The sequence below is a fragment of the Panthera uncia genome, chromosome B1, assembly GCF_023721935.1.
Source record: "Panthera uncia isolate 11264 chromosome B1, Puncia_PCG_1.0, whole genome shotgun sequence".
In the NCBI taxonomy this organism is placed as follows: domain Eukaryota; kingdom Metazoa; phylum Chordata; class Mammalia; order Carnivora; family Felidae; genus Panthera; species Panthera uncia.
The window spans coordinates 162218169-162234401 of NC_064811.1; the positions used below are offsets into that span (position 1 = coordinate 162218169).

General features: G+C 44.3%; 1 protein-coding gene across 4 annotated transcripts in view; it reads left to right on the top strand.

Annotated features, from left to right (window-relative positions):
- CSGALNACT1 (chondroitin sulfate N-acetylgalactosaminyltransferase 1) overlaps positions 1-16233 on the top strand; it is a 341653-nt gene that overhangs the window by 237430 nt on the left and 87990 nt on the right. For 3 of the 4 annotated variants that reach the window (XM_049632468.1, XM_049632469.1, XM_049632470.1), the window contains one exon: positions 11124-12051. In XM_049632468.1, the coding sequence (XP_049488425.1) occupies positions 11421-12051 (631 nt within the window). In that variant the 5' untranslated portion in view covers positions 11124-11420. Of the gene's footprint in view, positions 1-10315; positions 12052-16233 lie in introns of those variants that run through there. The other variant, XM_049632471.1, reaches the window with a different exon arrangement.

A 16233-nucleotide genomic window follows, 5' to 3' on the forward strand; every position in this document is an offset into this window, starting at 1 on the left:
GTGTCCAAGTCCTGGAGGTGGTACCCAGGGATACTTCTTGAATCTTCCCTCCCCCATATTTAGTGCTGCTGCTTCCACATCCCTTAGAAACTGTAGTGGTGGAATGGCTCCTACCTGGCTTCTCTAATGCCAGTCTTCCCTCTCCAGCCCATCTTATCTGCCCATTTGCTAAAATTCAGTTCTGATCATGTGACTCTCTTATCTAAACACTTACATGGCTGTCTAACCATCACCTATAGAATAAAGTTTAAATCCCCTGTTATGATACAAGAGCTGGTTATAGACTGTGAGGGCTGCTTTTATAAAATTTCATGTTATAGACTGGTGGCTTAAGTAACAAGCATTGATTTGTCACAGTTCTGGAAGCCAGGAGTGTGAGATCAGCCTGTCAGCATGGTCATATTCTGGTGAGAGCTGTCTTCTACATGGGGCTCCTTGTTATAAAACCTGTCCCAGCTCCTCTCCTGCCTCCTTCCCATCCAGCACTGTGAACGGTGTGGTCCTACATCAGCCTTCTCTCTGCTCTTCCCTGTTACCTTGAACACTCCTCTGTTGAGCATGTAGCAAACTATAGAGAAGCCTTGTAGCATAGCGATCAAGAGTAGAGACAACAGAGACATACTGCCTGGATTGGAAACCCAGTTCTGCCATTTCAGGCCAGGTGACTTGGGCAAATGACTAACTTCTGCCCCAATGTGTGCAAAATGGGTATGCTGTTAATGGAAACTGCCTCATAGCAGACATCAGAGAAGTTGGAGGAAGATGCATTTAGAGTGGAGTCCTAGATAGGCAATAGTTTACAGAAAGAGCATAGAATATTTTAAGAGTACTACAGAGAACATGTTAGTAGAATGCTACATAGTGTTAAACTGGAAGACAAACTTGGATTAAGAAAGTACTCTGTGCCATCTAGTTTATGTATAAATATGACAGTGTCTGTCGCAGGTAACTTTCTTGATCGGAGCAATGTCTTGAAATGATTTTAGGTAATAATATCTTAATAATCAGTTAACCCCCTAGCAGGGACAGGCTTAGCACTGGCTGTTGGGAGTGGGCAGCTAGAAGAAGGGGTAGGGAAGGCTAGAAGAGGCGCTCATAGACGTGGTAGGGTGGGACAGAATCTTAAAAAACTACCTGCCATCAGCACAAGGTTTTATTTTTGTGAAAAGTACATCTTGTATTTGTGTAATGTTGGACATCCTCCTGTTAATTTTTTCTCTATTATTGGTTCTATTTCCAGATGAGATGGAAGGCACAAAGAGAGAAGGCTTTGCTGATCTAGCTTCGTGGGGTTTCTAAAATAATTCTGCACAATCCGTGCTTTCTCCAGTCTTGTTATGTAATAACCACTTTCTAAAAGCAAGCCCCTCATTTGTGTGCTGCTCTCTCCCTTACAGGTGGGGAGGGAAGAGGAGAACCGAAAGGTGGTAGGCTGTTTATCTCATCCAGCCTAAAAGTAGCAGTTTTCTTCTTAACCCTTCTTACCCCAAACATGCCAGCAGAACATGAGACTCATGTTTTGATTCATGAGAACAGCTGTCAGGGTGTTCTTTTGATTCAGGGTGTTTCCAATGGTTTTTCCTTCAGGCCTTCGGATGCCAGATGGAGAGCCAGCAGCACGCATGCCCCTGTTTCATGAGACGTGAAGTAGACCAGAGCCACACACGGCATGGGCTGACTGGTGCCCAGGACTGGGGGTGGGGGGAAGAATGATCCTCCCTCCCCTAGAAGGCAGCACGCACTAGCCATGAGAAGGCTACATATGCCAGAGAAAAACAGGCTTTGGCCAGCACCTGGGTCATAGCTATTTTCACTAAAGCAGGGAGTCCCCCCACTAAGGAGCCCAGGATGGAGACGGGAGACAGTGCTGGGTATGTCCCCCAACTCTTGCCTTCAGGTCACAGTGCCATTTTGCACATTGAGAGACTGGTATCTATGGTCCACCTCTCTTTAGAGGCCTGTTTTGTCCTTTTCTAGGGCTTCCCCTGCTGCACGTGTTCTCAGCTTTCCTGCTCTTTCTCTGTGGCCCTGCTTGTGGGCATTGCCTCCCTTTGCTGGTTTTATCTAATTCTACATGTTGTATAGCTCTGTCTACACCCTGCAATGTCAGGCTGATTGAAGTAGGTGACTGGTGGTGTTTGGGGATGTGGGGCTCGCTACCTAATGTGGGAAAGTAACCGGTCTCCCCGAATCCCAGTTTCGTCATCTAGAGAACAGGCATCGATGATTCACATGTGGTTTAGGTGAGACAGCAGGTAATGCAGGATGCCTAGTGATTCTCCAGTGGCCCTCAGTGGCGCCCCCCCTCCCCTCCCAGGGCTGCCTGAAAGGACACCAGTTCCCTGCCTCTGACCCAGGTGAGCACTTTTAGCTTGCTCTGGGAGCTGTGTGTCTAAAAATGTTTTAAAGCCAGTTAGGTGGTACGTGGTAGAGACATTTAGCAAACCTTATTTCTCATCTTTCTTCTCCTCTCTGCTAATAAGGTGCATGGATCATGTTATCAGGAAGGAGAGAACTCCAGTTTCCTTCTTTGTGCTGCCCTCACTATAACTAAAGTGGGGCCCATCCCACCCTGCAGCCACCTCAGCCTTCATGGCATGGCGTGATGTGATTCACACCTCTGACCTTACCTCGGAACTGATATTTACCACTCATCAACTGTGCCTGGCATCTGCTTAGGGCCCTATGCTTATTACTTAGCTAGAAGGTACTTGGCTTCCAGCATTGCTCACTTTTAATTATTCCCCTCCTTGTTAATTAACAGCGTGCATTTCCCTGGAAGCTGTGCTGTGTGACCTTGGGACATGGTCTCCCTAGGAGGTGTGTTTCCCTGAGTCTCCACTGATGCCAGGGCTGACTTTGGCCTGCACGTGAGGTTATTAGTTGGCACATGGTGCATGGCCATTGCATGGGCATCTCCTTGTGCCATGCTTGGGAGGACAGAAGTGAGAAATCAGTGTTTGGCAGGAAAGAATTCCATAGTGTTGCCAGCCAGCACCAGCATCTTGACTGACCGAGAGATGGTCTCTTTTACTCCTTTCAAAGAAGAACATCTTTCAGTTGATTAAAAATTCTGCTTGCTAGAGTGCTTTTTAGTTGAGCTGTCTTAAACCTGATATGTAGCTGTAAGTTCCTGGCATTTGTTTGGAAGCACTGGAGTGTTGCAGAGGTATTTTTTCCCAGCCCCAACTGTGGGGCCAGAGCAAGGCTCATGCTGGGCATGGCTGGGACTGGCATTATTTCTAGTGATAGTGTGAGTTTGCATAGCTGGTAAGGGATGTGGAAGTGCAAACCACAGCTAAATGGGGAGGTACAAAAATTATATAGAAACAGTGCTTAATGGCACATCTGAGGGGCTGGACAAGCTCGTAAATAAGAAGGCTCATTATGAGTTAAGAAGCAAGAAAAATTGGATATGCTGGGTGCAGAATGAGGAACGGGCCTCAGCAAGCAGTTCAGGATTATTAAAGGTGATGAGCAGGATAGCCTAGTGGGTAAGAGCAGGGTTTTGGCACCAGACCAAGCTGGATTTGAAACCGGGCTGGGCCACTTGCCAGCTGTGTACTCTGGGAAAATTGCTTCACTACTCTAAGTCTCAGTTTCCTTATCTTTAATGGGGATAATATGATTTAGCTCGTAAGATTATTTTGAGGATTAAATGAGATAATGTTTATAAAGTGCTTAGTGTGATGTCTGGCCCAAAGTAAATGCTCAGTAAGTGGTTGTAATTATGAGCAATGAAGGGTATTGAAGGCCTGGTTTCAGGGTGCAGGGCGGCTCCCCCAGCCGCGGAGAGCCCTGTGGGACTGAGCCGGAGAGGGAGACGAGGCAGGTCTCTCTCTGCGGCATCTTGGCAGCTGACTCAGCCCTGCATATATGCTTGAGACTCCTTCCTGCTGGGAAAAGGTTCTCTTTAGGCTTACTCTGAGTCCCTTGAGGATAGCCTTCTTGTGCTAGGGCCCTTCTCTCTTCTCACTCTGCAGGCTCCATGGCTGCCACCTATGCTGATTGAGCCCCTGATACTCTCCTTGAAACAAGGTTGGAGGTAACAAGGGGGGGCAAGGGGCAGGGAGAATGGTAAATCTGTGCATATTCAGGAAGCCCCTCTCTATCAGTTCTTCTCTTCGAAGCATTGCCAGCAAATTATAAACCGAAATCAAAACAAGAGACTTAGACCTGTTTCCTGAGTTGTTGGCATGTGCAGTTGTGATTAACTTCTGTGCCTTCTTTTTCCGACTAGCAGATCCCAATTTCTTTTACCACATTTCATTTTTTGTGCTTCAAAGTAGGGAAAAAGGAATCAGGATGATTCTTTTAGGAGACCAATGTGGAGTTGAGAGGGTGGGAGGGTACTCTCAACTAAGAAGTTTTCAACTGATAAGTAATCATCCCCATTCCTTTGGCCCCTCTGTGCTGGTTGCTGGAGAATGTGTTCTCAGAGCCAGATTATAGGGAAGACCTCACAGAACAGACCCTCAAGGGTCATCTTGAAGGCCAAGTCTAAGTTCTCTGGGAAGAGAAGGAAGTGTGTTCCTGGCAGAGACCTGGCAGTGGTCTGGGCATGTGGTCTGGAGGCAGGTATTGGGGACCCTGGGATGGAGTCGGTGTGGTCCAGAGGCAGGACAGTCCCTCTAAGAAGGGAACAGCAAGGCTTCCCTGGGCTCTGGAATTCTCTGTTGACTGGAGCCCATGGAAATGAAGCACAATCAGGAGCAAGGTCCCTGCAGGTGCCCAGGAAGGGTCATCAAGGTGAGAAAACAAAAAATTTTATATTTCATTATTTTAAGAGTACTGTTTTGGGAGTATATAATACAACAATACTGTAAAACTTGTATGTAACTTCTAAATGAGTAATTTTCCATACTTACATATATGTCAAAAGTTACTTATTGCCTGGAATGTGGTATTACGTTTGATAAATTTGGAGACTGCTGATCTTGAGTGCCAAGATCAGAGGAAGAGAGCAGCAAAGCTGCCAGCATGACCGAGGCCACAGTCCATGTATACTCCTTTTTGTGTGAAGGCATAGTCCCAGGCCCAGGCCAGGTAGCCGGTGTCAGGGAGAAATGCTTCAGATTCTTCATGGCCAGTTCGACAGATCACTCTGGGTGTTTGATTGTCAACTTGGCGTGGAAGCCCTGTTCCCATTCTGGGATTCGGCTTCAGCACCTCTTCATTCTTGGACAGTGATACCGGCCTGCTTCTCTCCTTGCTTCGGGTGTAGGTTCACTATCAGGAACATAGCTGAGGTTATCCTCGGCATTTGGCACTAGAATAGGTGCTGACTAAAGACCCATGGAAAAAAGTAACCTGCATTCCAGAAAGCTCTGACCCCTGAGAAATCTTGCTCTAACACTTCCAGGTGGATGTGGTTTAGGGAGATTCTGAGCCCTTATGCTCATTTTCAGGCCATTTTAACTTCTTTGCAAGTACCTCAACCCTAAACTAACTGTGCTCAAGAGGCAGATGATTGTGGACTCAACGAAACAGTTGCAGGAGTTGTATATCCTCATTTCCTTTAAGAGAAGGCAGATGGAACAAACTTAGAAAAGTCTGTAAACAGAATGGACTGGGAGGAGGTGCTGTGAGCTTTAGGGTTTTTCAGCTCTCTTAACGGCTTTTATCTGTTTTCTGTTGAATTTTGCAGAATTGTGCTCTACTTCTGCCATATGTTATCGGTCACTCATATCAAATCCACAGTATGATGTAGGAGGCAAACACAGAGCTATGAAAATCCAGAGGGAGACAATGTTGAGGGTCACACTGGAAGCTGGCCACCATGCCCTGCACAGAAGAGTTAGCCTGAAGTGGAAGAAATTACCAAGAAGCCATGTGTTTGAGTAAAGCTTACAGTGTTAGATACATTTATATCACATACACATTTTTTAGAGCATTTGGAAGCTCTCTGAATAAGAATCTGTACTTGATGCCTTTTCCACACATGTCCAGGATGGTATGTTTATCCAAGAGATATAACCTCAATTTGTGTTCTATTAGTACGGCTAATCCTTTGACCGAAGGTTAGCTTATGCCCTTGCCGTGAAAGAGCTGATTGTCTGTCCCAGAGTGGAAGAGACTCACACGGCAGCACTGGGGCTTTGGTCTACCACTTCCTGGCCCAGTAGACACTGCTTGTTTTTTCCCCCATCAACCCTTTTGGCTGTGCCTGCACACAGGGTGGGGATGTCTTGTAGAATTTATTGCCACTCCTTGAATAGTTTCCTTTATCACTCACAAGGTCTGTCATTGTAGTGTATAGTGCTGCCTGACCTGGTCTCACCATGAAACCACTGTCCTTTCTGCCTCTGCTGACCCTGAATGCATTTCATCAGTGGGGCCTGTTCTGGAGTCCTTGGTGATTTATAAGCATCTTGTGGCCATTAATAGACACATCTTGGCAGGCTCTCTGTCATAGTATACAGCTCTCATGACCAAAGTGTTCACTGGAATCTGTAGAGTGAAGTTCACATACCCATCCTAATAACCACTCTGTCCTAGTCATAGAATTTCTAATTTCCACTGTCTCCATTTGGAGTAAGTATTGGACTCTGGCCCAAAGTTAGGCTTGTCTTGGTTTTAGCCTCCAAGAGCTTCTGCTCTAAGATGAAATGATAACCCGCAGCCACTTGGCTATCTTATCTTAACAAATATTGTTGATTCTACCATTTATTTTAAGCTCGAAGCTTGTCATTTTTTTTTAAATTTTTTTTAATGTTTATTTATTTTTGAGACAGAGAGAGACAGAGCATGAACGGGGGAGGGTCACAGAGAGAGGGAGACACAGAATCTGAAGCAGGCTCCAGGCTCTGAGCTGTCAGCACAGAGCCCGATGCGGGGCTCGAACCCACGAACCGTGAGATCATGACCTGAGCCGAAGTCGGACGCCCAACCGACTGAGCCACCCAGGCGCTACTGAAGCTTGTCATTTTAAAATTTATTATTTTATTCTTCTCAACACTCCTGTTTTCCATATACATTTGGTAGGTGGGAGCATGGCATTAATTTATTTTAATGGTGTTTGCCTATTTGGGGCTTGTAGTCATTTAAGAAAGCTTTAAGCACAGTATAAACCTGCTGATGTTGGAATTTATGCCTCGTTCATCTTTTCCTGTAACATCTTATAGGAGTGCATTCAACATAGCGGGTGCTTAATAACTATTTAAGTATGGTAACAGCAGTATCGTAGATGGAGTACACCGTGATTCTGACCTACTGCTGGGTTATTTGGAGATTTGAGTGATGTCCTGGATGCTTTCTGGTCCCAGCAGGATGTCAGAGCCATCAGATGACTTGTACCTAGAATCTGAGAAACCCACTCCATTGCTGGATGCCTTGGCACAGGCCCGGTATGTCTTTCGGGCTCTCTGGCTTAAACGTTCAGAAAGTGCTGTAGATTCCGTAAACAATCCTCCATCTACATACTCCAGGGAGAAAGCTATTAGGGTGATTCTGGCCCATCGATGATGGAACACCAGTCTGCACTGAGAATGCTCTTCCATTCTGAGAGTTTGGGGAATAACCTTGCTTTAGGTGGGCTCAGACCTGGGTGGATACTAGAAAGTGTTGCTCTTCAGCATTGTTTCGCCTTTACAGTAGACTACAAAGAAGCCTTTACCCTTGTGGTTTTGTTGCCCAGGAATTGCAATACTGGTAGTCTTGGTCAAGCAAGACCATTGTGCTTGGATAGTCCCTTCATTCTAGTCAATAAATTCAGTGTTTTGGACAAGATGTATCACAGAATCATCCTTGGGGAGTTGACCAGGGCCAGGAAAGTATTGAGGAGAGCAATTAGTAAAGACAGACATTTAAAAATGTAAGTGGTAAGAGAGGCACCTGACTGGCTCAGTTGGTAGAGCATGTGACTCTTTATCTTGGGGTGTGAGGTTGAGCCCCATATTGGCTGTAGAGATTAAAAAAATAAAATCTTAAAAAAAAGATTTAAAAAATGTCAGTGGCAAGAAATCTGATGAACACAGGATCTTCTGTAATTAAAAAAAAAAGAATACGCATCTCTCTTCCCCCAAATATTCTAAAATTGGTTATTGACAGCACTCCAACTTGCTCTCCACTCCTTCCCTGTTCCCATATACCCCCAAAGACTGAACTAGTCTAAAATCTGGATGCCTTTTCTAAGTTTTAAAAATAGTAGAACAATGCTGCTGTGATCACATAAAGCTATATTTTCACTGTCACCTCTAACTTGTAGTAGTCCTTGGTAATTACATGGTGCTTTCCATCTGTAGGTCTGTAAACACATGATAAATGTTAACTCTTAATTCTCCTAACACCCCTGTAGAGATAGGGAGACATTGCAAGGTGCCTTTTAGCTCGATGTTGGGTCTGGTTTACCTACAGGTTTAGCTCAACGGTTTGGTCTGGTCTCATTGAGGTGTTCTTTCCTGTATGTGGAAGAGCTGGTGAAAGTAACATGTGCTCTTATGAATGACGTTCTGTGCTGCCAGATGAAAATGCTGAAGTCTCCGGAGAAGCAAGAGGCATAAGCCTCCTGACTTCAGGAAGTGTATACTCTGAGCCTCTACAGTTTCACCAGTTGTTACTGTTTTGATTATGGATTAGATCGCAAGAAGAGTTAGAAAACATTTTGTCTGTTAAAGGATGTAGAACTTTGTTTCTGACATGTAATATCTGCTCCTGACATTTAAAAGGAAAAATTCATCACTTCTTCTTTGGCAGTAATTTTTATGGCTTTTTGTTATTTCTTTTCAAGAGTTATTTCTTCCTAGGATCTGTTTTTTTGTCCTTTTACATCTTGAAGAATGGAATTTCAAATAACCTTGGAATTTACACCAGTGAAATTCAAAAGCTGGGCTGGACTTCAAAAAGCTTTACAGAACCGAACAAAGTAATTATTGTACAGTTTTAAATTTCTTTAGCCATGGCTTTAATATATTGCATTGTTAAGCAAATGATTTCAATTTATTATGCAAATGTAGCAATTATTCCATTAAAAAAATCTGTTAGAAAGATGACCCACTTTGCTTCCGTGGCACAATAAGTAATGTTGAATGTCTCATTTTTGTTTTTTGATTTGCTTATTTTGTGTTTAATGACACCCATGTAAAGTAAAAGTCTTTAAAATGGTAGAATAACGTGATAACATGTCTTCACTGGTAATTTGATACTTGGATATAATGAGTTCATCTGAGAGATTTCATTAAAAACAGCAAGGTGCCTGAATACCAAAGCTGAGATGTTTTTAATCACAGAATTATAGTAATTATACAAATCCCAAGATTTTCATCAGACAGAAAAGGCTTCCAGGGCTAAACATACACTTTAAACTTAGCACTAATAACTGTGTATTGTTCTAAATTATAGGAGAGAGACTCCTTGGGCCAAGGGGAATATTGGAATTGAATTTTTAAGGAAAATTGAGAAACAAACTATTTTGGTAACATAATGGTACATGTAAGAGGCACATCACAAGCGTAATAGAAGAAGAATTCTCTTTGTGCATGAGACATAGCAGGTGAATATCAGATAAAGTCAATGAGGCTGTTATTGTTTACTATATTGTCAGCATCGAGAGAATGCTAGAAGGAACATCTCTGTCTTCTCCCAGGGGTCCTGAAGTTGCTAATCGACAGGAGTCTTACTTCCAGTCAGTAAATGGGACAGACCACCAGTAAATTAGATGATTATTGACTCAGAATCTGGATTTTCTGGGTTGGATGAAGACTCTGTAAAGAATAATTTTGTCATTGTGGGAATTATTTAAAATGTCAAATTTTTATAAAATGGCCAGGACATAGTACCCTCAGGGAGCTTGCTTTTAAGATAAGTTATATAAAAAGATGCACCTGAGAAGATTTTATAAATATCTCCCTAAGACAGAAAGTTTATTTGATCTATTTTCCACTTACCATTATTTCTCTCTGTTTTCTGGCTCAGATAGATGGGTAGGGGGAGATGAGCAAAGGGGATTGAGGAGGAAGGGAGAACATTGAAGCAGTGTGCTCTGGGGTGTCCACAATGGGTGGAGGAGGAAGGAAGGGAGCCTGGGGGAAATGGAGAAGGCAAGTTAGGTTGGCTTCTCGTTTGTTACAAATGGCTTGGAGTTGAGATGCAGAGCATGTATTCAAATGGAAGGCTCTGCAATCTGTCTGGGTATTCTTGATGATCAGTCAGGACACAGAATTCCTTCTAGGGGCTGGAGCAGAGACATGCCTGGGATTTGAGTCCCGACAAGACAGGTATTTCTGGTCTCTGTTCTCCCAACCTTATCCCTTTCTATGGTAAACTTATCATCCCCTGTCTGCAAGCATGATTGGAGAGTTTGCCGGAACAATGGTCCCAGATTCCATCTTAATATGTTATCATCCACATTTACTATTTGCATATTTCAAGCTCCAGGTTCTTCCCCACCTCCTCATCAGGGAGTTTGAAGACCATTTTGTCAGCTTTCAGCCCTGCCAAGAATGAGTGCACACAGGTGAGAGCATGTAGGCTCACCTTTTGCTTCCATCAGTGCTGGGTGGGCCCTGCCTGCAATTTCAGTTTCATTAAAGTTTCGCTTTTATAATTTTATTTTTTTATTATTCTTATTTTGTAATCTGTATTTAGTTTTGAGACAGAGAGAGATGGAGTGTGAGCAGGGGAGGAACAGAGAGAGGGGGAGACACAGAATCCGAAGTAGGCTCCAGTCTCTGAGCAGTCAGCAAAAAGCCCGATGTGGGCTGGAACTCATTAACCTTGAGATCATGACCTGAGCTGAAGTCGGTTGCTCAACCGACTGAGCCACCCAGTCACCCCTAGCTTTTCCCCTTTTAGCCATCAAAATAATATGTGCTACTGCGGGAAATTTATAAGATACAGAAAAATCTAGAGAAGCAAGGAAAATCACCATTAATGCTTTCACTCAGAGGGAATTCACATTTTGCCATATTACCTTCCAGTCTTTTTCCTGCATCTTTTGTTTTTTATGTGCACTCGTCTACAAATGAATGTTTGTATTCTGATTTAGAAACATTTAACGATATTTAATCCCCTGGCATAAACATTTTCTGTAAACCTCATGGGAAGTCTATTGAATGTTGATTGCCGCAGAGAGCATAAAGATGTTACTGTCTTTTAAGAGTTATTGTCATTTGGTCTCTTCCCAGGTCCCCTCTTGTGGTCTGCTGCACGTCTGGGAGGCTATGATGGGAATGAGTGTGAAAAGCTGGAGGCTTCACCTAACTCGTTGCTCCTGCCTGGATGATCATCCTTTAGAAGTAGGAAAAGTGCTCCACGCGGTGGCTGACTTCAAGGGACCAGACACATTGTAGAAAGAAATGGATGAAAGCAGCTTGGGGGCTCCAGACACACGCTCCCTGCGGTCTAGTCCAGGGAAGCCCTTCTGAGGCGCCCTGGCATTCTGGAATGTCTCCAGGTCTGGACGCATGGCCAATTCCTGAGTGATGATGGTTCGCCGGGGGTTGCTTGCGTGGGTGTCTCGGGTAGTGCTTTTGCTGGTGCTGCTCTGCTGCGCCGTCTCCGTCCTCTACATGCTGGCCTGCACTCCAAAGGGTGACGAGGAGCAGCTGGGGCTGCCCAGGGCCAACGGCCCCACGGGCAAGGAGGGGTACCAGGCCGCGCTGCAGGAGTGGGAGGAACAGCATCGCAACTACATCAGCAGTCTCAAGAGGCAGATCGCGCAGCTCAAGGAGGAGCTGCAGGAGAGGAGTGAGCGGCTCAAGAACGCGCAGTATCACCCCAGCGACGCTGTGGGCCTGGGGCTGGAGCAGGGCCCCCCAGAGAAAACGCAGGCGGACCTTCTGGCCTTCCTGCACTCCCAGGTGGACAAGGCGGAGGTGCACACCGGCGTCAAGCTGGCCACCGAGTATGCCGCTGTGCCTTTCGATAGCTTCACTCTGCAGAAGGTGTACCAGCTGGAGACGGGCCTGACCCGCCACCCCGAAGAGAAACCCGTGAGGAAAGATAAGCGGGATGAACTGGTGGAAGCCATTGAATCGGCGGTGGAGACCCTGAACGGCCCTGCGGACCGCAGCCCCAGTCGGCGCCCCTACTCGGCCTCGGATTTCATAGAAGGTTGGCAAGTTTGTGGATTGGGGTGGGAAGGAGAAGGAAGGGCATCTGGGTCCAGGTACCCAGGCGGGTCACCGTGGCGGGAAGCGGGCGTCTGGCTTTGGCAATGACTGGCAGAGGGTGAGCCACAGCAAAGGCACATAGTGTGGGTTTGTATTTCTCAGAGACGGCCGTTTTACTTACTTTCTCATGAAAGCCATGTTTATTGAGTGGACAGGTTCGTTGTTCCCTGGCAGAAGAAGGGAGTTCTTGTGTTCATTAGGAAGGAAGGAAGGAAGGAAGGAAGGAAGGAAGGAAGGAAGGAAAGAAAAGAAATAGAAACAAAAAATATTGAAACCCAAACAGAGGATGATAGGCAGTTTTAATTGATCTGTTCCCTGGGCCCTTCTCCTGGAGATCTGGCCTGGGTATCAGGCCCATGAACAGGAGAACTGCAAACACGTGGTCTATAGCACTTAACATTTGCCAGACACTGTTCTGGGAACTTTATATTTACTAATTCACTTTTTCTTCTTAATGACCCTATGAGGAGGGATGAAGATTGAGTTCAGATTAATTAAGTAAATCGCCCAAGGTTGTGCAGTTAGCCAGGATTTGAGCCTGGGAAGTCTGATTCCAGAGTCCCCATCCTTAACCACTAGCTTATATTGTACAGTCACAGCACATGAAAACTAGTGACATGAATGGCTTAGCTTTTTTTTCATGGGCACAGAACAGCCAAATATTAGTTTGTGTGTGATTGTGTCTACTTGGAGGAGAAATTGGCCTTGTCTAGTTTCTTGGAAGTTTCATTAGTATCTTCTTGCCAACTTTTCCACTGTTACTGGGGCAAAAATCAACTAATAATTTGGGAGAGGAAATAACTTCCGAGGGCATCCACCTCTCCCTCCTGTTTCTGGAGAGAATCTACTTCAACTTCTCAGATGTGTGGCTGTGTCCACTATTACCTTACTCCCAACTTTGGTTATATAACGACCCTCTTGTTGCCTGCAAGTAAGACAGAGTCTGTTTAGTCATATCAAAATGGCTTTCACTGCTATGTATGCCTGTTCTCTTTGGACACTTCCCCATCTTACGATTTTTTTCCACTTTATATGTGAACCATAAACTCATGTAATTTTGGTAATCATTTTCATATACCTAGAGCCAGGTAAAGATATCTTGTACAAGATCAAGCTTTTTGGTCGTCAGGATGTTTTTGTTGTTACTCATTTATATGAGGTATGAAAAATACCTAGCACATTTGGCAGCTAGCAAGTACAAGCACATGCTGGGCACTCAGAATTCAAAATATCATGATGTCGTAGCAGCACATTTTATAGCGCTTTGAAGTTTATGAAATGTTTCCACATACAATATCTTACTGGTGGACCCCCAGGGAAAGTCATAAACATCCTTAAAAAGCAAAATCCTGGTTGCCACTCGCCCTGGAGAATGCCACAAGAGCTGCCCACATACAAAGCACTTTCAAAAGAACTTGGTTATAAGTTAATGCCTGCCATTTGGAATGTTGGCCCTTGTGATTTTTCATATACATTCATATTTGAAACCTCTGCTTTTCTGTGTACAGTGTCTTGATACACAAGGCCTGTTATTCTCAGTCAGCGGTGACATAGGCCCCCTACCCCTGAATTTATTGGCTTTGAGATATGGCTGACTTTCTGTTAGAGACACTGTTATCCTAGCTACCCAGTGTTGCTCACATGTGCAGCACACAGCCTGTGTTTTAAGGCAGATCAACCCACACATACCTTCCAGATTTGGTGAAAGTCTAGTAGGCTGTTTTCTTAGGATGAGTGAATAGACACACACTTTAGATACATTTATACATATTTAACTGTCATAAGTACAATTTATTTCATTTTTTTTGTTCTTACCACAAAAGATTGTGGTGGCAGTCTTTTGTATTCTCAGGAAATAGGGTATTTTGAAAGAATCCACTAGTCCAAGGAAGCTTCAGGAAGGTCGAGTCAAAATCTACATATGGAGCAACTTTCAAATAGTGATGTTCCAGAGCAAAGTGGGAATCCTGTTACTGTGAGAATTTGGTCACCAACTGGATGGCCACTTGGTCAGGAGGTTATAATTCATGATTCTAGGATCAGAGTTGTGGCTGGACTGGATTACATTTGAGGACCTTTGTAATCCTGGTTCCTGATTCTTTGATCTACACACAGTCAAGGGGAAAGAAGACAATGGAAAAGGTCTGATTTGAAATCTGTTTTCTATGAGTTAGAACAAGTGATGAGACCTTATAAGGGTGAAATAGGTCTTTGAAGTAACTTATTTGGGTTTCTAAATTATAACCGTAGAGAGATTGATTTTGTGTTTGGGGTATCAGTAGTCCAGAAGTTAGAGTGATTTAGTAAAAGACAATGGGAAAATTTTAGGTCTTCCACACTCAGTTCTAAACAAAGGTAACTGATCTGCTGAACCCGGAACGAGAATGGGGATTCTTTGTGTTTAAAGAAATAATAATAAAAACACATGAATGCTTCCAGATGATAACAGTTAGGCAAAGCTTAAAGCTACCTATGAGGCAGGTAGCATGATGACATGAGCACGGGGAGCTGTGTGACTTTGACCAATATATTCAAGCCCCTTAAGACTCGGTTTCCTCCTCTCTCCGAAGAGACTTGGCTTAATGTCCTCCAAGGCCCTACCCAGTCCCAACCTTCTGCAACACGCAAAGCACTGCTTCAACTTCTTTTCTTCTCAGCTTTGCCAAACAACTGTCCCTGGAGGGTACTCTGACATACACTCTCCGAGATGACCAGGACACAACACTGACCCTTTGGGAACCTTGTCTCTGAAAGAAGGAGTTAAGATAGATTATTTATCAGGTCTGACCTGACCGTGGCCACCTTCTAGGGTGCTGTGAAGCTTGCAGACGGAGAATACCACATTGGTGACTGTATGATCGATATTGATGTAATTATTTTCTGTCTCTAAAACACAGAGAGAACAGCATGTGCCTCCTCTCCCTTTCCCTAGACATTTTGTTGGCATTGATTATCGCATTGGTTTCTCACATAATAGCATGGATTTTTTTTTATAACTATCTGGGAAAAGAAGTAGAAAAATGTGATCAAATCCTGTGCCTTAGGATGCCTAAATGTTTATCTCCTCAAGTGAACAGAATTTTTTTTTTGTTTGTGGCTTAGTTATTCCTTCACTATAGGATATCCAGACTCCTATTTAAGTCTTAGTGGCATAACTTTTGGCTTTGACTTCATATTTTTAAGTAGAACTTTTGAACATAAATTTGACATGGTTCCATAAAACAATTTAGCTTTCCAAATTATTCCTCTTTTATAATCCAAACTTCTGAGAATGTGAGTCTGTGTGAGGCAGTCGTGTCTACTGTCTCCATGGGTGGCTCTTCTGTCACTCTCTGCCAGCTTTTGCAGGGTTGGTGGTAGCAAGAGCAGGGTCAGATTTGTGGTGAGGTGGAGCCAAGCCGTGATCTGCAAGAAAGTGAAAATTTTGAGGGCACCTTGAGATGCATTTAAATCAAGGGATATAGAAATTGCTATAAAACCTTAGTAGCTGCCTGTACAGTAAATCCCAACTTCCTGTGCTCAACAGCCAACCCCTTGTGCCTTCTGGGAAGTTAAGGCAAAGAGTGAAGATGCTGAGTTTTTGACCTCCATTGTTTGTGTCTCACTATAAGCTGTAAGGGATACCCTGTGACCACTTTGCTAAAGCTGTTTTGGACAAGTCAAATCCATTTCCAAGTCCTGGGTACTTGGAGAGCCAGGTGCTTGGGGCTGTGAGGACAGGAAGTGGGCTCTTTCCTCAGCATGCATTTTGGTGATATGCTTCTTTGTCAGCAACTTTGTGACTTGGGGTTGAAAAGGTAGGGCAGGCATGCTTTTTCTCTCTCTCAAAATAAATAAGTAAACTTTTTTTTAAAGTTTACATTGGGTGGGGAGCAAGTGGGAAAGGGTCAAAAAGAGAGGGAGAGGGAGAGAGAGAATCCCAAGCAGGCTCTGTGCTGTCAGCACAGAGCCCAACGCAGGGCTCAAACTCACCAACTGTGAGATCACGACCTGAGCCAAAACCAAGAGTCGGACACCCAGTTGACTGAGGCACCCAGGTGCCCCTAAATAAACTTAAAAAGGTAAAGGCAGGCATTCAGATGCATTTCTGGGCCTTTTGGGGGGCATCAGGAGGTCTTGGTGC